Source organism: Neodiprion lecontei, chromosome 4, assembly GCF_021901455.1.
Source record: "Neodiprion lecontei isolate iyNeoLeco1 chromosome 4, iyNeoLeco1.1, whole genome shotgun sequence".
Classification (NCBI taxonomy): Eukaryota; Metazoa; Arthropoda; class Insecta; order Hymenoptera; family Diprionidae; genus Neodiprion; species Neodiprion lecontei.
In genome coordinates this window covers 23992751-24012824 of record NC_060263.1, presented here as the reverse complement: position 1 = coordinate 24012824, position 20074 = coordinate 23992751, and the positions used below count along the sequence as shown (strand labels likewise).

General features: G+C 36.1%; 2 protein-coding genes across 3 annotated transcripts; one reads left to right on the top strand and one right to left on the bottom strand.

The window, feature by feature from the left end:
- Window positions 1-791: 791 nt before the first annotated feature.
- On the bottom strand, window positions 792-7193 carry LOC107227098. Its single transcript, XM_015668144.2, has 5 exons — window positions 7044-7193; window positions 3865-3957; window positions 2607-2873; window positions 1654-1812; window positions 792-1229 (listed from the first exon to the last, which is right to left on the bottom strand). The coding sequence occupies exons 1-5, from the start codon at window positions 7111-7113 to the stop codon at window positions 1081-1083; spliced, it is 738 nt and encodes a 245-aa protein (XP_015523630.1). The 5' UTR covers window positions 7114-7193; the 3' UTR covers window positions 792-1080.
- Window positions 7194-16592: 9399 nt separating this feature from the next.
- Window positions 16593-19149, top strand: LOC107227090 (protein archease-like). 2 transcript variants are annotated; one of them, XM_015668132.2, is made up of 4 exons: window positions 16610-16747; window positions 17164-17188; window positions 17626-17830; window positions 18442-19149. In XM_015668132.2, exons 1-4 carry the CDS (start codon window positions 16696-16698, stop codon window positions 18625-18627), a joined length of 468 nt encoding a protein of 155 aa, XP_015523618.1. In that variant the 5' UTR covers window positions 16610-16695; the 3' UTR covers window positions 18628-19149. The 2 variants fall into 2 exon arrangements, with proteins under 2 accessions (XP_046593206.1, XP_015523618.1); XM_046737250.1 differs by lacking the exon at window positions 17164-17188 and having other exon boundaries at window positions 16593-16747.
- Window positions 19150-20074: the final 925 nt, after the last annotated feature.

Here is a 20074-nt window from a genome sequence, read left to right as displayed (position 1 = left end):
TTATGTGTTCGGTTTACTGTACTTTTTTAATCAAATAAGGCTCTAACATCAATTTATTGTTGCACAAGCATTAAATTTTCACAACAGTTACAAGAAAATATAGTAACAGTGATCGTAATGAGAAAGAATAGTAACAGATACCAGACTTTCTGGTAAAAGCTACAAAACTAATAATCATTTTGTACCTAGAACTATATTTTTCGATCGTGGTAAAAAATGAAAATAGTTAAGAACTGAGCCGTAACCTGAACTAAAAATTTCTCTCAGTCTACACCGTGATATTTTAACACTTTTACTCAACTTCACCGTCTTTGTTATAGTTTTATATGATAAGTCACATTATTTTGGATGAAATTACAGATCTTTTGAAAATCTCAAATATTTCGTACGATTGTTTTACAACAAACCGTTACGAGGTTGAAACAAAAATATCACAAATACTGACTGAAAACTAAAAAGAAGTATACCATAAGTATCCAAACTAGCTTGAGAATCAATGTTTGTACTTTTGTTGTACAAGATGACAGTACCGAACGCGGACTGTCTTTTTAATTGTGGTTACTCGTTCTTATAGCTCTTGCTATAATTGAATGCTGGTCCAACAGAACATTAACGAAAAAATTCAGTAATGACAACTATGATTACATTGAATATAGCTACCTTTACCAAATTTAATTACATTTCCAACAACGTTCAATAAAAATTTGTTGCAGGTGAAATTTTTCTCAGTGCGATGTAGTTACATAAAATTAATAGCATTGAAAGGATATAAGTAACAACTCACCGCCGTATAATTTTTACAAGATTTTATTTTCTTATTTTCAACAAAACGTGTACTTATGTAATTAAATTTTTGGAACAGAATATTAACTACCTGTACGGAATTTAGCTACTAATCCGTCATGGTAAAAATTAATAAGTGTAGAAACGTGAAATTCGCGTTTCAATGCGGCTCAAACATCGGATTTTTTGTCAGAATCTAACGCCTCGAACTCCATGACCGAACAATTACTCAGCTATCAGAGGATCTTAGGCGAAAATAACGCGCACACTCTCCTTTCCCAATTCTAATTCCACGAATTAGGCGAAGAGCTTGGAGTACGACAATTTGGAAAACACGAGGTTGGCGAAATCTGTCATCATCTTGTCCCACCGAGCGCTAGCAATGGGCAACAATTCCCTGTAGAAGAGGGGCCAGTACTCGTTGATGAAACTGCGAGCGATGTTATCTGAAAATTAATAAAACGGGGTCGTGGGTTTACAATAAACAAGGCACTGTGAGAGTTTATAATACAGTCGTCGTGTTCTGCTGCGTTTTGTAGCACAAGGTACCTCGTACTTCATATTAATATATTGTACGTGTTGGGAACATTAGACTATTCGCTGAATTCCGAATCGAAATTTAAGAAAATGGAAAAAACCGTTTGAAAAACCTTGAACAATTTAAGGAAATTTTGTACTTTACTTCGCCAGTTCTCTTGGTATTCCAAACCACGGTACCTTGTCTCAAAGATCAAATTTCCGACTCGTTTGATATCTAGGTGTTTGATTTATTTGACAAATCGTACTTTCTCTACGTGAATCGCGTCGTCTTACGTTGCGCGAACGATGTGAAAACATTTTTTAACAATTATAGACAAGTATAATACTTACTGAGACTCTCGTCGCCGTTGAATAGATCGTCGAAGTAGACCTTCATTTTCTCGACTTCCGGTAGAACCATGAAGTGCTCAACAACCCATCTGTCGTTTTCGATTCGTCCGGTGATGTCCCACACGGTTTTGACTCCCTCCATGCTCACGTTGAAGAAACCTGACGTTATGAAATATTTTGAATGCAATGTTTTTCAAGAAAGGCAACAGTGCTATAAAAGTCTGATATTCATGTTCAAATTCACTGTTCTCATCGTTTTTACTCAAAATGAAGCGAAGCTTTCGTTTACCTTCGTGTCAGAGTAACGCCTAACGGTCCGATCTAGTTTTACGTAAATATTGCCATTAATTCTGACCTTTTAAATTTTATGATTCAAGCATTGTTACAATAATCAATGTTATAATAGTCAAATCGATTAGAAAGTTCAATTTAAATTCCCGCATGACTGCAAACGCCTAACAATAAATAAATAAAAAACTAGTGAACGAATAATAGTAATAATACAAAATCATACAGATAGGTGAAAATAAGAATTCTCACTGGTGAAAGTAAGTATCGATATTATAATAATCCGAATTTAAGCAAAGTCTCGAGTACAGAAACCAGTTACAACTCTGAAATATTTGTGGAATAATCAGGATTTCCATGTTCACAATAATGTAGACATGTGAGAAACGCATTAATTCAATTGATAAATTATCCAGATTTGATACTGAGCGATTTGCCGTAAAATTTATTTAATTAGATCGATTGCTTCTTGTTTGTTAGACAAAATCCAAGTGAAATTGATATTTCAATTGTTTAATCCAAGAAAAAATATGCTAAATTAATTGAATAAGAGCTTGGTTCGGTCGAAACTTCTAAAGATTACAATTACGAATTGGAATAACATTTGGAAGCTAAATCGAACTGAAATATTTTGTGTTCAATAATAATTCCAATAAAATACTGACCTTTTCCTCCAACTTTGAAGTCGTTAAGGTGACCTTCGGCCTTGTACTCGCCATCGATGAAAATTCTCGGGAACAAGACATCGACTTCCAGCCGTTGTCTGTCCTCGGAGAACGTCGATTTAACTTTCAAGATCTTCGCCCTCGATGTTCCGTACGCGTTCACCTCCTTCATAAGCAGTTTTCCTTGCATCATCCCATTGCTGTACGAGATCTCTTCCAGAGCAACGTAGTATGGATCGAGTACCGGGACATTCAACTCAGGTACGCCTGTTTTATAAAAAGATGATTTTTAAACAAAATGTTCGTGCCAGAAAGCCAGAGGTGCATTTTTTCTGCACGTACAATTACAATGGTAGTAATCAAAAATTTTTATCTGGCACAATTTAGAAATGTTAAATTATACACTAATTGTAAGATAAGAAAAGTCCTTAAAATTTTTAGGCATGATTCTTTATGCGAAGTACGTTAATCGATTTTATTACGTTTCAAATTTTTTGCAATTTCTGTCATCGGAAAAAAATATCCCCAAACAAGCCTTTTTTGTGTGAATAACAGTCGAATCTTTTCATTTCGAGCGAGATCTTCAGGAATTGCAAAGAACCTAGTCTTTTGGTAAGGGATGAAAAATGAGTTGTTTTCAGTTTTTATGTGAAAACGTAGAGATTTCGGGAGGTATTTTGAAATTTTCAAAATGGGATGAAAATGAGATCATAATTAAATCGATAATTTCGAGGATTTCAAATAATCTCAATAACTATACGTACACCTGAAATATTCATTCCAATTTGATCATGATCCCATTTCTGTTAACGCTCTAATAATCACAGAACATACTCCAGAATGTATATCTTTTCAAACAAAAATTAAAAACAATATATTTTCATTTCATTCGCATATTCAGGACTGAAAATATCTGAAAAACATGGTTTTTTTTTAAATAGTTTTTAAGAATATACCTCAAACGGAATTCCATACTCGGAATCACCTGATTTTTTTGCATAAAAAAAACCAAATTAGGTCATATTGATCAACGTTTTTCTCGGAAACGGTAATGCGCGGAGGCTTAAGTACACAAGGACATATCCAAATCGCAATAAGATCAAAATTTCGTGGCTAAAAATCTACCCGAAACTTGTGACACTTTGTTTTTCTTTATTTCCATTACACTGTAGCTTTGCGCTTTACAAGTCATAAATATTCATCACTCAAATTACTTCAATCAATCAATGTTAAATATGGGATTCCCCCTCAAACTTACCTTTGGAGACTTTGGGAATAGCATCTTGAATCGCGGTCTTCAGACAATCGTTGACATTTTCTGATTTCCTGTTGCAAATCTTCATGTACTTTGCTAAAAGGATTGAAAAAACAATAAAGTTAATTTAATAAAGTACTTTAAAAAAAAAATCACAATATAATTTACACAATCAGGCGTATTAGACGTTACATAAAAACCGCAGTGACGGCGAAGCCTGACTGGATTAATTAACCCGTGTGACATTAAACCGAAAGTTTTTTTTACCGGTTCCACATCGCAAACTTCGTGGCCTCGGCACGTTTCAAACTTGAACTTTGTACTCTGCGTTGTTCAGTTGTGAATAATTCACATTGAAACCTGTTCTGGGGATTTGGATTCAGTTTGGATTCACTCTAGTTTGTCGGTTCTTAATATCTGTGGACTGATCACAAAATTATATGGGATCCCTTTGTTGCTCAGATTATCTGCACGTGAAGCTGTTTACTCTGATTTCAAGACGCCTGACACATGGTCTTTATTGAGCAATACGGAAAGCGTTATTTTTCACGACTGTCGTCATTATAATGTTTCTCTCCGATTACATGTGCATAGAAAAAAGGTACCTGCTGCAGCGAGAATGGAAATTGAATTGATATAATTGCAACGTACATCGTGTAAATAGCGATTACGAGAAAAAAACAGCCACCAAGTCGTTCCTGGCCATGCATCGTGAACAAATGTGTAATATTTGTACATATACAGGTACCGTATACATATTCATTATTTTCTGTGTGAATCTTCACCAAGGTCTTCCGTTTCTCAGCCATTTCATCGTGTATGTGATATATTTATTAAAATATAGACTAATTGAGAAGAGGAAGTTTTTATACGTATGACTGCAGAATAACCGCACAATTTAATAACCGTTCGGTAAACAAGGTGAACATGGATACATCTGTAAATAAATTTACCGCGATTTGACAAAGCGTTTCGTGGAACCGGCAAAGTATGAACGTTTTTTAGGCCCCGATATACTAAACTTTGGAATTAAGTATTGGAACATGACGACGATAAGAAAAAAAATAATTTCGACGATATATGAGTAAAAATCGGCAGAACATCTTTTTGCTTTGTGTTTCTTTGAAGAAACAATGAAACCATGTAACACCTGGAGAAGGTTTGATCACACAGAAATATAGTATAATTGTTTAGTTTAAGTATCTAGGTATTAATTGTGTTTGGAATTGATAATTATGATTCAGATTTGTTTTTGACGAGTAAATTTGATACGAGCTCTAACATTTGATTGCGCGAATGAGATTTTTTACTCAGTTCATATTCTTAGCGGGTTACGGATTTTATTTGAAAAGGGATCTTCTTGTTTAATGGTATGAGCAACAGAGTTTTATCACCTTTTAAAATACAAACGAAATCCTTTCTTTTATAGAATTTGACTTAGACATGAATTTCATTACATTGGCTATTACACCAGATGTAGAAAGACAATTACAACAAAAAAAAAAAAAAAATACAACACATTTTAAAAGTCGCGTACAAATTCTAACTATTTCAAAATCGTGTAATTGTTTTTAGAACTCAGTTTTTAGAATAGTCTAGTTCTTGTTTCCCTTTAATTAAGAGCAGTGTATGCTCCATTGAACCGATATGATGACAATCAAAATCAGCGATTATTGACAAGTATTTATGCAACCCTGAACTAATTATCACAATCCTTCGCTCTTCCGAAACCAGTCGAGGGACACCCACAGTTAATATATACCTAGATTGATAGTCCAATAACTGATTATAAATCCTCAATGTCCTCCGGCGATTTTCAGTTCAAGGCTTGACCACTTAAGTTTTTATGATTCTTCACGCAAGTAAACTAAAAAAACTATGAGTTCATCTGTTGCGAGGAAAAATTATACTCGTGATTAATCAACGCACGCATTATGCAATTCCAGTTGGGCTGTGCAACCTCTGTTCTCATATTTATTGTATGAGATTCTTGGATTACTACCTATCTTTTTTCTTCTTTGATGATACGACTTGAACAACAAGACTTGCCAGTTGAGAAATCGCGAACATAGATAGAATCCGTACATGTGAATAATCTAGACTAGTCTAGTTTGCTTTCTAATTTCATCTGTTTTAACGATTCCAATAACAAACATTATATCTCGTTGTCATGAGGTCGCTCATTTTTATGCGCTAGAATATAGTATAATTTTAACATTATCAGAAATATTAATTACTGGATCATTCCAGCGGAATCCGATCATTCCTGAAACTTGACTATTTTTTCACTTTCACTTTTTCTATGACAACTCAATACTCAATTCCTAAGCTCTCTCGAAATACTAGCTTTACATGGAATACTGTTTTCAATACTTTCGACAATTTCATCACGAAAAATATAAGACAAAATACGCGCAAAAGTTTTACTCATTCTGTATTTTTAGATATCCTGCATGTTTGGAAAACGTAGGAAGTGCTCTTACATCGTGGGAAATAGATTTTGATATTGTCAGAATATATTTCTCAATCAATTATTCTTCAGTTTTGGAATTTTTGCTTTGAACTTGTGAAACCACGAAGGAATGCAATATTAACAAACATTTTTTCGGTATTGACAAAGACGAAAAATTATCGATTTTAACGTTTTTTTTTTTATTCAAGACTGTTGATAGAAAAACACTTGAAACAACAAAAATCGGTGATCGTCCAATTCCACGACTGCAACGGCCAAATTTCGCTGGAATTAATTTAATGCCATATCCTTTTTCCCCAAACGTACGATACATTTTTCAATCTACGTCGGACCTCAAACTTAAGACCTGAATTTCAGCTCCAAGTTACGCGGAAACTCACCGAGCAAAGAAACCACGGAAAAATAATCTTCGTGCAAGTGGCATACGTTGGAACAATAAAACCATTACGTTCACAATATGTATTGAACTACTATGCGCGAATGCAAGAGATATGTGAGATTCAGATCAATAGAAAAAACAAGACAAATTAATCGGAGTAACTATAAATTTCGCAAATTTGCGAAAATCCACCGCAGTTAAAGGAGACGATTCGATCGTCACGAGTAAGGTAAAATATTTATGGGAACCAAAGTGCGAGATGAAATGACAACAGAGTTTAGCGGCAAACAAGTAATGGTTTAAGTTTAGTAATGACTAGTGAAAACGTACGTATTTCCACTTCTTCAGCTGCAAGTGCGACGGAAAAGACCGCGCATAAAATGACCGCTACACGCTTCATTGCTACGTTTGAAAATTACTGCTCGTCAGAATTTCAACACTCTCTTTATATAGGCGGTCGGCCAAGGACTTTTGAATCCAGCATGGGGAGGTGTGGCTTGTTGTTTCAAACCTGGCCCGTCTCATCGATTCCGTCCAATCTGCGAGCAGAGAAGTTCTTGGCGTTCACGTGCTGCACACACCTTGCAAATTTATTATACCTGGATCGTTGTAAGTCGTAGATTTATACAAAATTAAAAAAATATACGCTGGATAAAGGAGGAATAATAATCCGTCTCTACGAATCCCGGGTCAGGACTGATTTATAACCGTGGTAAACACGAATTTCGAGATGTCAAATTTTGATTACGTAACTAATAAGGGAAGAAATAGTTTTATTAGATAAAGTTTCCTTTTGCAGAAACCAGAACGATATTACGGATTTTAAGAAAAATTACCTATTATTTCAAACATTAACTGTATACCGATTAAATGAAATTCAGTTTCGCATTTAAATTTTAGAATAAAAGTTATGTAAATTCGGTACTGAAATTTCTTTCTTCGTTATTTACAATAAATGTTTGAGAAAATAGATCATTTTTCTTAAAATCCGGAACATTGTTCTGGTTTCTACAAAAGCATACTTTATCTAATGAAACTGGTTTTTTGTTTCATTTGTTACGTGGAAAGAATCAAAATTTAGTGCCTAGAACTCAGACTCAAAAATCGCGTTGACCGGTGTTATTTATAAAATTTTTCATGTAAAAAAAAACAAAAGTATACTGTATAAGTAATAAATAAAGATTTTGGCTATTATTCAAAATTTCTTCGTTTAAACATAAAGTCAAGAAAAAAAAAATTCATCGTCGACCTGTGCAATCTACTCGGATTTAATACACAGGGCCGAAGTTGAATCAGACGTTGAAATCAAGGATTTGCGTTTCGGGAGATTGGTTAAAAAAAAAAACGTATTTTTTATTAATTTTACTACGAGATGGTCGTACAATAAGTACTCATAAAATTGTTATATTTATATGCTACAAGGATATCTTCGAAAATGCGAAATAAGAAAATAGTCGGAACAAAATTTCAGACATCAATTCTTTGCTTCAAATCGCTGATAAATTATTTAAATCTATCAAATTCGATCGATTTCACTCGATAATGGCACATTATGTTCGAAAGACTGTTTTCTACAAAGTCGCTGACACAGAGTTTCTTTATTTTCACTAGTCATATCCATACTATCATTTGCTGATCATAATCAATATCGGTTTAACGCTACAAAACCAAATATTGGACAAGTCAGAAAAAAGTGTTTCAGTGACGTTGCTGAGAATAATATCCTGAACAAATCTACCACTTTTTTAACAATTCCGAATCAATTTTAAATAAAGCATCGATGTCTAAGAATTTGGTTTACAACTACAGGAAATTCTATTTCCGTTTTTTTTTAAAGATCTTCGTAGCTTGATAAAATTAGAATTCGAGGTATACTGAACATAACGTCATCACGTCGTAATGAAGTTAACAAAAAAGTATCAATTTCTGGCCAGCCAAATTCTAAAGTCAAAGGCAAGATCTCACCCTGATTAAATTGTCGAGGTTTCAACGAAGCGTATTAGCATTACTTAATATTAAACAATCTTTTATTTCAGTTGGCGAATCTGGGCTTTTTTGTTTTTACAGACGAGTAAAAACTACTTTTTTTCTAGGGACTGACGTCATTTACTGCCTATTTTTGACCTTTTTATTGTTTGATCCACTGTGAGCACCTGTGAATAATCTTGCAAAAATCGAATCTGTAAAACGTTCAGCTTTCGCGTGACAGTGAAGACGGTGAAGTTTGGCACAAAGTTGTTCAGGATTTTTTTTTTTGTGTTTTTTTCAGGATCGTCATATCACAATCGCGCTACACGTATTGCCACAACACTTAGAAACATCTCGCTCGGTTTGACATCCGAATTTCAAATGTCAAAATAATACCTACTATAAAAACAGCAATTGCGCCATACTGATTTCAGCTAATTCGAGTCAGCGTCATTTATAAGTGTATATGCGTATAAATTGTAGTTATTCTTGACTTTGAATACCTTGTAATCATTATTCATGGCCAACCACGACCGCATAGATATTTGACGTCCTAGATCTTTATTTTTATTCACTAAATACGTTAATCCGTTGCGGTGAGACGAAAATCAACCGCGGTGATCATACGTCGATTTCTTTTTTATCTTTCTGTAGGCAAAAAACATGGGTCTCAAAAGCGATTATTGCAAGTTTAAAACCGCATTTATGTTGCTCGTATGCTAAAGTTAAATAAATTCTCAGCTAATGCATATTTTGAACGGTTTTAAAATCGAACGATCAGAAATTTCGAAGCTATGGAAACGCGAATGAATTTCTCGAGTTGATTAATCTCGAGTATCTCCTTCTTCATTCATCTATACATATATGTACAGCACACGGTGCAAATTGTTTTACAGCAGATGTCGCCTTCAACGTCACACTGTTACGTTTCAACATCAGATACAAGAATCCAATAAATATTATATTTATCATAAATATTATATTTTTTTTATCGGTTTTCCTTAATATGTTATTATGTACACGTTTCAAACAAATTTAGAAAACATGCTGCTACCATTCCATAAACAACATAATTGAATTTTATTAAGTTCGTAATAGAAACCTAATTTGTTTATGTTTATTTTCACATCGAAACCGTCCAAATATCAGCAGGCAGATCAGTCTCTGGATTGGCCATTGACCTCGCGCCCATTAATATTATACACAGGTTGTAATATTACTTTATATCAAGTGTGCGGCGTCATCTAGAAGCGTGAGAGATGGTAATGTTTATACTGAAAACGAGTTCTGCCATAAATTTCACGGTTTTTGTTGCGCACCGCGGGTACTTCAAAAAATAGACAATACTACAGGTATACTCGATCTTCGCTAATCATAAAATCACTCATGAATATTATAATTTTTATCAATACAACTTCGAATAAATACGTACTTGAGTAATGGTTCCAATTTCCTCAAACAACCCGTAGATAAAATGGTTGGATATCCAATTTTTTTTATAATTAATAATCTACGTGTTTCCCTGCGGGAGTGTTGCGTAACAGCTCATTAATATCTCATAATGCCATGACAGGTTCCAGACCATATTTCCGGTCAGTATAAGAGTAACGCTGCGGAGTTGTTTCAGAAAATCTTTAATAATCGATGGATATGACAACGAATTGGGCGAAGACTTCCTAATTCACTATTAGCCCACTTTAACTCACAGCTTTTCAATAATTTTGAAAACTTATAGCCTGGAAATTTGTAGAAATTTACGATATTCAGTTATAATTAAAATAAAATAAAAAAAACTATCAATACTGAGAAATGATGTGAGAGATTTTAATTGCCTTCAAGGTGAAGCGGAATGTCTCAAAATTTTCAAACAACCGTGCGTCGACAACCAAACTCTCGATCCCAAAAAATAGGTTTGTGTGACGAGAAGTTTTTTCTCCTAAGAATATAGCATATTGAATACTCTTCGATATGATTTTGCATAAAAAATTTACAACGTACAATTTCGTTGACGTTTCGATTACCGTGATAAATTACCGTAGATTTCGCACAATATATTACGCGGACGTTTATCGGAGGTAAACTCTGAGGATATTCAGATATTATATTTCAGGAAAAATATAATCACGGCTCTCATGCGCTCGATCACTAATTTTTATCCCGATGATCTCAGACGATTTTTTTACATTTTACAATAATTATACGTGGATAAGAGAAAATCGATTCCTTAATGTCCGGGCTGTATAATGAAACATTTTAATAAGCTACAATAAAATTAAATGATACGCAAAAATAAAAACCTAACGATTATTTGGCATAGCAATGTAACGCCTGTACGCAAAAATATTTTTATCCGTGTGCTACCACCACCCCAAAATATTCGTTGCCATTTAACACCGGATAACGTGGGAACGTGGTATTTTTTTTTTTTTAAATTTTTTCAAGATGTATCATACTGACTTCGCGACCTTGCCAAAAGTTTCCGTAAAACGACACTGTCATCTGAACAGGTATCCGAATGCATATTATCTGATTGAGAAGTCTAGTCAAGTCCAGCTTTACTGAAACAATGTTACCAACAAGAAGTCGTTATCCGTGATCTCGGACCGCATTGTCAGCCTTGTAATATACACGGTGTGCACACACGTATGTATTGTGAATAATTCATAATTTTATTCTTATATAATATGATGTACAACATTGTTTATTTACTTCCTCTACTAAGACTTCACAATGCAGGTTTCTTGGGAATAATCTTTATTCAGTTTTGAAATAACAACAGCGATTCTCCAACGCGCTGAAAATGTGATAAAAAGTATTTTCTGCGGCAACGTGGCAGCTAATTAGGTATAGACTTGGAACCTCTCGAATCGCTGCAGTAGGTAATTATTCAGAGGTATATAATTATTACTAGGTTGGTAAAGAAGGTAACGTAACTTTGCGGGAATATGTGTTGTGTCATTGAATTTAATTGTTACTGCTAATTACGAAGCAAGACCTCGAAAATGAGCTCTGGTCGCAGAAAATTTCGAAAGTAATGATTTTTTTCCGAATACCTTGAATTTTGAATTTATGAATATTAATTCATAACTAAAAGCAACACTTAGGGGACGTGTTCGGCAATCGACTGACCGTACTGTCAGTCAATTTCCGAACACGCCCGAATTAAGGAGTAAAAAAAAAAGAAAGAACTTTGAACTGTGTCACATTGACTTGTTATTTTGCTAAAAAAACAACGTCAAAGCGTTGAATGTTCAATTGTAACATGTGTCACTGGTGGTATTCCCAATAAACCATAGTTATAAGCTGGATACGATTCGGCGTGCAATAATGATTTGTCCAACAATCAAGTCTTCCACGCTCAACTGATTTCGTCCCGTATATCAGTTACAGAACGGACGACGCGGTGCTCGGAACTATTGAACCGTGGACTAACTAGTCATTGTATTAATTTTTCTCACTGATTCTTTCCTGTTTTCCATTGCCGAGTGAAAATAAGAAATTGGTGTGGCTTACACAAATGTTCTTACGACGCTGGAAGACTTCTCGTGCGTGGGATACCGCATTTTCAAGATCGCTGTATCGCGAATGGAACTGTTTCCAGCAAATTATCATTTACTGTATACTGTTTTCACTCTGAGAAATATATGATGCAAAGGCAACGAAATATTTATAATTGTATGCATATTTTATTTGCCAACTTTCGAAAACGTAAGACCACTAATTGGTCAATATTTGACAACAAGCCAATCAAAAGCATGTTTAAAACCTTTCAGTTTCAAAATCTGGCAAATAAAATGCAGCCAATATCTGAAGTAAAAAATTTATTTGCTCATTGGAACTACAGAACTAGCGTACAACTAGGCAGTTTTTCTTCTTTCTCTCCCGTTTAAACGTAGTATCGAATTTTATAATATTAAAATGTTCTGCTCTTCGCGCCTACTATCGTGAGATTCATTTATTTCCGTGGTGGATATTCGGCACCACTCTGCAGTTTCGAAAATCAAGAGGGTACTCAAGTTATAAGGTATCACTTGTCCACATTATAAGTCAGTGTTCAACAACAAAGTACAATTCGGAAATCTTGGACTAATTGTTCGATAGTCATGTTCCACTTAACAATCAGTTCATAATCAATCACGACACTTGATTACTTGATTTTTACATAAGACTTTGTTGTCGAAAGCTTTGAGTATCTGTGTCCTGGTCATGGTTCTGACTACCATGATGCAGTTGTAAGGCGTCAATTACATAACATTCTCACATTCTCGCTACATTTTGAGCAATGAAACTAATTTTTTCGGCCCAATAGCAAGTCGAAATTCAGTGTGGCGGAAAAATTCTTGTTTTAACACACTCATTGGCTGGGATGAAGACTTTTGTCAAACTTGTATAAAAAAATAATTCAATACTTGAATATTAAATTATTTATCATATTGGTAATCTTTTGAATTTTTCTTGTCTACGTAAATAATTAGTCGTGAAATTAAAAAACCTAAAATATCTAATGCCCTTATGAAGGAATCAAGAACAAAAAGTATCTCTTGAGGCTTTATTCTGAAATTTTATCACTTGTATTCCTGAAATACAAGGAGAAAAACCTGTGGAATAAAAGTTGACAGCCAATATATTACGTAGCACTGTCGCAAGTGAGACAGTAAGAAAAATTGCATAATAATTTTTGAGAAGTAATAGGATTAAATGAATACAAGTAATTGTGTCCGACCAAGTGCACTTTTTATTAATTTCATAATTATTGGTTAACTTTCGGCACTAGTGCTTTATCTTTATATTAAAGCGGTAACCGTTCTTGACTGCTTTTTGATTGATACGAAAAATAAGGTTGTGGATGGTTGTTTCCAAAACACTCCTACCGGTTGGCGCTTTCGGCGGCCAATATATGAACAACGAAACCAGTCTCAATATCAGCAACGATTTGAGGTCCTCGCCTATCTGTAAAATTTACCGCGTTGACTGAGAACATACCGGTTCTCAGTGTTCAGTCAACGTCAGTGTTCTGGACCTATATACAAGTTTGTGGTTACGGAGTTCCGTAGTTCCAGAAAGGCCTCTCGCAGCGTGGCGATGCAATAATGTTTCAGGGATTGTGGGTAATGCACCACAAGAAGAAGGATCCGGATATAACGAAGAATAGCGGTGGCCATTAAGTTAAAATTAATCGAACATGACCCGATTACATCGGTAAAAATTAAACGATTAATCCTTTTGAAACCCAAATTTCATAAATTTCAGTACGTAGTCTTAATGGGGGAAAATTTTTCAAATAATTTATAGTTACATTCAAAATATTTTTTAATTTCAGGTAAAAATATTCATTCATCTTTCACTAATTATAACAAATAGGTACTTAGTAAGTAAGACAATGATAATAATTGATACAATAATCACGTAAATTGATATTGTATTGCGTCGTTCATGGGAGTAAAAAATAATCGATTATACTCGATCAATCACGTAAAGCTAAGACTCCATGTATGCGTTGAGCTCCGGCAAACGCATGCGGAAGGCGACTCCATGCACGCGGCAGACTTTAGCGCCACGCCACGTACGGAAATCGAAGATGCGTCGTAAAAATGCATACAAACGATAGCTACATAACCTAAAAGAAAGGAATACTCTATCGCATAATTCCGGGCGGTTTCTCACGTAATGAATTACAAGTTCATTCACGTCATCACAATTATATTCCATAGTGGAATCTTTTGTTGATGTTATTGATGGTTTGTTTTCATAAACTGTTTTATATGACATAACCTACGTTGACTATTATTTGAGCCATGATTTGAGCTTTGCCAGACTCCGAATGACCCCGAAGGTTCTCGACTTTAGCCGAAAGACGTGCGGTACTGCGGAAAAATTAAAATATTTTGATCTCAACGCAGTGCGGTGCGGCACGCCGGAGGTTGCCGCTGCCGGACTTGCGCCGGGCTCCTGATTGGTCACCGCAGCATTTGCCGGAGCTCAACACATACATGGAGTCTTAGCTTAAGCAATAATCGATTTAAACGTAAATCAATTATTTTTGCCCATTCTTACAAAAAGTGATATTAGAGAGGAGATCGAACTCTTAATTCCAACTCGCAAAAAAAGTAGATCCAATTCCGGTTACCGAGTTCGACTATGACTAATCCGAATGGTCCAACTATACACACTGAAATATACCCTACTGGAATTCAACGCACACAAGCCCATCTCGAGCGTGCCGCTTTGGCATGACCTTGAACTACCCCTAATCTTAATCTACAGTATTTTGTTGCGCACGCAGTGGATTATAAGGAAATAAAGTCACTACCTGAACCTTATTGGTCGCTGTATTAGCTTACACAATTGGGACTTACTCTAACGGAATATAGCCACAAAGGAAGAAGAAGAAAGTTTTAAAAGGCTGTTCAGCGACTAAAGATTCGTATAAAAACGGCATTGCTACCTTTGAAAACATATCCATGGCTGGCTGTCTTATTGGGCAATGTTCCGTCAATGCTGCATTTCGATATTTGTATTTAACGGCTCGGTACAATCACTTATGTACAGGCCATGCCGTTCAAACAAATATTTGTTAGTAAACATTTTGTTTCTAATACATTAGAATCATTTAATATGTGATTTTTAAATGATCTGTCTATGAAATCTCGTAAAATGCCCCAATTTCGTAGAAAATAACCGAACGAATGTAACGAAAAGTATTCAGAATTTATAACAGGGTCTTCAACTAACTACACTGGGTACGCATGGAGTACGTCATTCCTGGGACTTAGCATTTGCTTTTTGTTGACAACTGGGAAAATCATACTTAGTGCAGGCGGTTGAAAACGCTTGAGACTTTTCCTGAACTTGCCAGAGTCTTTAAAATGAAGAAAAGACATGCGGAGGTCGAACTCGAGGATCTCAAAATGTCCGTAGAATTGGAGCAAGTAGACGTCAGAACAACGACTGAAAGCAGTGTTATCACTGTTAATTAAAAGTTATCACTCATACAGAGTCCTTTATTCCTTGCTGAATACCAGCGATATGTCAATGTGGAAATAGTTAGAGATTCGTGGCAGTTTAGATCGTTAGCGCATCCCAAGATTGGTTGGCGCAGGTATCACGTGGTTCGGACCAGATCCACACTGAACACACGTTGATCATTGTGTTCCCTAGCGTACGGAAATAGCTGCTGCGACAATGCTGTGAGTTGGGGAGCGATTCATTGACCATCATTCGGAAACGAAAGCTGCTGATTGGCTGATTTTCAAATATTAACTAATCATGTGAGTTTCTCAGTTCTTTCGTCTTCGAAAGGTGGCAAATAAAATACACCCAATAACCGGCCAGCTAGGGAACTCAACGGTCGATGTGTGGCTCTGGTTCGAAACACGTAACAGCGCGCCAGCCAATCCTGAAACGCGCTTAGGATCTAAACTCCACGAATATATTCATTTCTACATTGGTATAGCACTGGTGTTCAGCAACGAATAAATAACCCTGTAAATTCTTTGATTATATAGAGACTGTAACGGCAGCCTTCAAAGTCATTCAGAATTTTTACAAATTCAATTTCAAAACAATGATGAATATTTTTCTTGCGAAAGTTCAAACTTGTACATAGAATTTTTTAACATCCTCGTTACAGCAGAGCGTTGAATAAATTATATTTCCTAGTTCGAATATCGTGAAATAAGTTTTTTTACCAAATCTATGCCACATACTTTTAGTGTGAATTCGAATTAGCCCGCGGTTCAACCATGCAGTGTGATGGTACTACGGCAACGATGAGAAGTTAGTTGTGAGGTTTAGACGTCGGTATGATGATTTGTGCCGCTTGGTGCTGCCACGCACCGCACAACAATACTCCAAGCATCCAACGGATGCTGTACGGTGGCGTCCTCTGATCCTGAGACTTCATATTTTCAAACTGGATAACCATTGATGACTCGCCACTCTGGTCTGTCAGGCAAACAGACGGAGGAACAGCTGATTAGCGTCTTCACGTGGGTAATCAGCTGTGAGAGCTACGATGGAAGATTTATCAGCAGAAGACCTAGCGATTCCGCCAATCAAATACGAATGTAAGAATATTAGTATAACGCTTTTTCATATTCCTTTACGTCATGTCAACAACCCGTAATTTCACAATTATTGTACGCCGGATCAGGCCGGCAAGCGTGAGCTCATATATACATGCACACAGTGTACATCAGCCGACCCGAACGCAAGATTTGGCGGGAAAACGAACGGGTTTCTAAAAACTTACCAGAAACCCATATTTTCGCATAAAATTTTCATTCTCCGACCATTATTACGAAAAAACGAACCACAGATTTACTACCGTTAAAAATTTGAATTATTATGGACGATCTTATCTCGATCACGCAATTATTTTCGCCTATTACGCGAGATAAGAAAAAAAAAAGGGAAAAGTTACCGCATTTTAGGAGCATGGCAATCACTGTTATGAAACAATATTTTCCAAATTTTGTTACAGATTTGGACCACACGGCTGATGTGCAGTAAGTTGTTGAAAAATAAAAATTGATCACCGCGCGTATGCATATCTATGTACAAAAATCCCGAGTAGGTATATTCTGTTCTGATAGTTCTCTGCCATTTATACGTTTGACTTTGTGTTAAAACGACATTGTAACAACACTACGTCATCGAAAAAAATAAAATTCGAAATAGAATGCGATCTATATACTCGTATTATTCCGTATACCCAATTGGTCGTTTTGAGAAGATGAAAAAAAAAAAAATTAAAATAAAAGTACGAATAACGGGATAAAATAATTTGCTGGGAATAACCAAACGAACGATACGATCATCAAATTTTGCGACAACTTCTGGTAATTTTGTAGCACATAGACGTACATGATGCATAGATATGCGCGTAAAACCTGTAAAGAATACCCAGGAGGTTAGAGTATAGAAAGAATTTAATATTTTATAGATTGCATGCGTGGGGAGAGAGTTTGCAGGAGGCATTTGAACAATGCGCTATGGCCATGTTCGGTTACATGACGGATTTGGACCGAGTAGAAATGACGGAGGTGCACCACGTGGAAGCCGAGGGAGACGACCTCCACAGCCTGCTATTTCATTTCTTGGATGAACTGCTTTTTATGTTCAGTGCAGAGCGTTTCATCATTCCCAAAGTGTGTGCGTTTATTTTGTTTACCCGGAATTTAGTCGCTAACCGCCGTTCTTGGAACGTCCAAATATCTCGCTAACCTTCAAACGCACAATTGTTGTTCGAAACGGAAAAGATTCCACGCTTGTATATAAATGGACGGAAGAAATGATGCCGAGATTCAAAATCGATATTACTTTGCACGGTTTTTTGGTTAAAAATAAATATATCTATCCTAATATACACGTACACCAAAAGTATACCTAAACATGTGTACGCGGTGCAGTATTACCGGAAGGGAACAATGACACACCCTGTACACAGTCCATTCCGGCCGTTATTTGAGTATACTTGAAAATGTACAACATGTGTCTCCACTTTACGTTGCACATGACGCCTAGTAGGTACGTTGAGACTCGCCACGGTAGATAGTTTACATTCACAACTACCTACATTCGTCAAGATTGTAATCTGTCTCTTGGGTAACATGGACGTAGATACGTTTGTAAAAAAAAAATACATATAATATTCAATCAGCAATTTTTTTCAAATATTCACCGATGAAAGGAGCTACGATTAGGAGATAAATTTGATAATAATAACAATAAGAACAAGAATTTTTTTTCTTGTCGGCAGAAAGTCAAGATCACTGAAATGGATCAAGAGAACTTCAAGATCAAGGCAACGGCAATAGGAGAAGAATTCACGCTGGGAAAGCATCCTCAGGGTACAGAAGTAAAGGCTATCACCTACTCAGCAATGCAAATACTCGATCGGCCGGACGCCGAGAGACCAGAAGTATTCGTGATCATCGATATTTAATCCGCTGTAGTAACCCGAGCAAGTTTCCCGACGCCTCGCGTGGTTGAGCCATTCGGACCCTTGGCTTGGGAAACACTTTAATTTCGAGGGAGGGATAGTTACCTCTCCTCCTCAGGCCTTTTGTAGATCGTAGGGTTCGAATAAATACGTTACGAAAGAAACACCGGGCCCCCTTCTTAGCCTCGGAGCGCAGGGCCGTGTCAACGTACGCGTGGACCTCCGCCCTCTCACTTTTATTTCTCCTTCCCGCTTCTGTTTCTTCCGATAGAAGACGTTCCGTCGATTCGTATACTTTTTTTACTAGATCCTCTTCATCGAAATTTTAAGGATCAAATAATGAGGTTTATTCATTTGTATTTATAATTAGACGTGGCGTTACTAAATCGATATGACCTAAGGAACAAATGTTAATACTATTTTCATCGAAAATATTCGTAAAAATCTGTTCGTGACATGAAATGACATAACTGTTTGTACTTTTTTGTATACGAATACAATAATATATCTCACGGTTTATAATAACTGAACTTTAACCCAATTCTGAAATGGTAAATCCCAATGATTTGCCAAGTCCCTCGTGCTCTTGATAATAATTGTAAGTGATGTAACCGCTAGTAATTCATTATAACGTGCTGCGATTACAGTCACATTAAAGAGTCACATAGGCGCATCTGCTCTTAAAATACATTATTGGTGCAATAATGCAATCATGCAGTGCACGTGCGTTCAAGATTAACCTAGTGCTTAGATGCGTATTCATTCGCCGGCTGTTATGTTTCAGTAGTGGAATGATCGAATGTACAAAGTCTCTAATATATGCGGAAATACGCCGTTAATTGGACGCGTGGCATTTGTTTCGAATGTACGTTGACTGGTAATTTCATACTCTCTGTATGTATTGTGAATTTACCAACACGTACGCAAGTATCGCGCGGGAATTTAATCTGTATGTTAATTGGTCAATGAGCCAGCTATACTTGCACTAGCAACGTCACCGATTTGTACAAATATGCGAAACCGAGTCGCGGATTTAAAAGGAATATGTAAAGAACGCAACAACTAGGTCGTAGATGTACTTTATTTTCTTCGGAGCCCCATGAAGACGCTTAAAAATAGCACGATAGCCGACGGTCCTGACGTTACACCATCCCTACCCTCGGAAGAAGCAGTCGTATGCTGCTTGGTAGTTGGGCAAAGGGACTGAGTCCGAATGCGTCCCTCTGTGCGTCGTCTTAAGAGCCCTCAGAAACTGTAGTAGGATCGTTCCCACTGGTGGCTTGAAATTACATAATTTTGTAGAAGCGTTCGACTCTGTTTGTTTCTTGTCATTCATTTTTGTTCCGTTCGTTTTTTTTTTTTTTTCTACGTCTCGTTTTTTTCTTTTCTCTTGTTCTTTTTCCATCTCTCTCTTGCCCGTGCGTTGCATATCTCTATGGGGGGGAATCGA

Coding starts and splice junctions, on each gene's coding strand:
- LOC107227090 (XM_046737250.1), top strand. CDS start 16,608: ATGACTCGCCACTCTGGTCTGTCAGGCAAACAGACGGAGGAACAGCTG. Junction 16,748..17,625: donor TCCGCCAATCAAATACGAAT/GTAAGAATATTA, acceptor AATATTTTATAG/ATTGCATGCGTGGGGAGAGA. Junction 17,831..18,441: donor AGCGTTTCATCATTCCCAAA/GTGTGTGCGTTT, acceptor TCTTGTCGGCAG/AAAGTCAAGATCACTGAAAT.
- LOC107227098 (XM_015668144.2), bottom strand. CDS start 7,113: ATGAAGCGTGTAGCGGTCATTTTATGCGCGGTCTTTTCCGTCGCACTT. Junction 3,958..7,043: donor AGCTGAAGAAGTGGAAATAC/GTACGTTTTCAC, acceptor CAATCCTTTTAG/CAAAGTACATGAAGATTTGC. Junction 1,230..1,653: donor CAACGGCGACGAGAGTCTCA/GTAAGTATTATA, acceptor ATTAATTTTCAG/ATAACATCGCTCGCAGTTTC.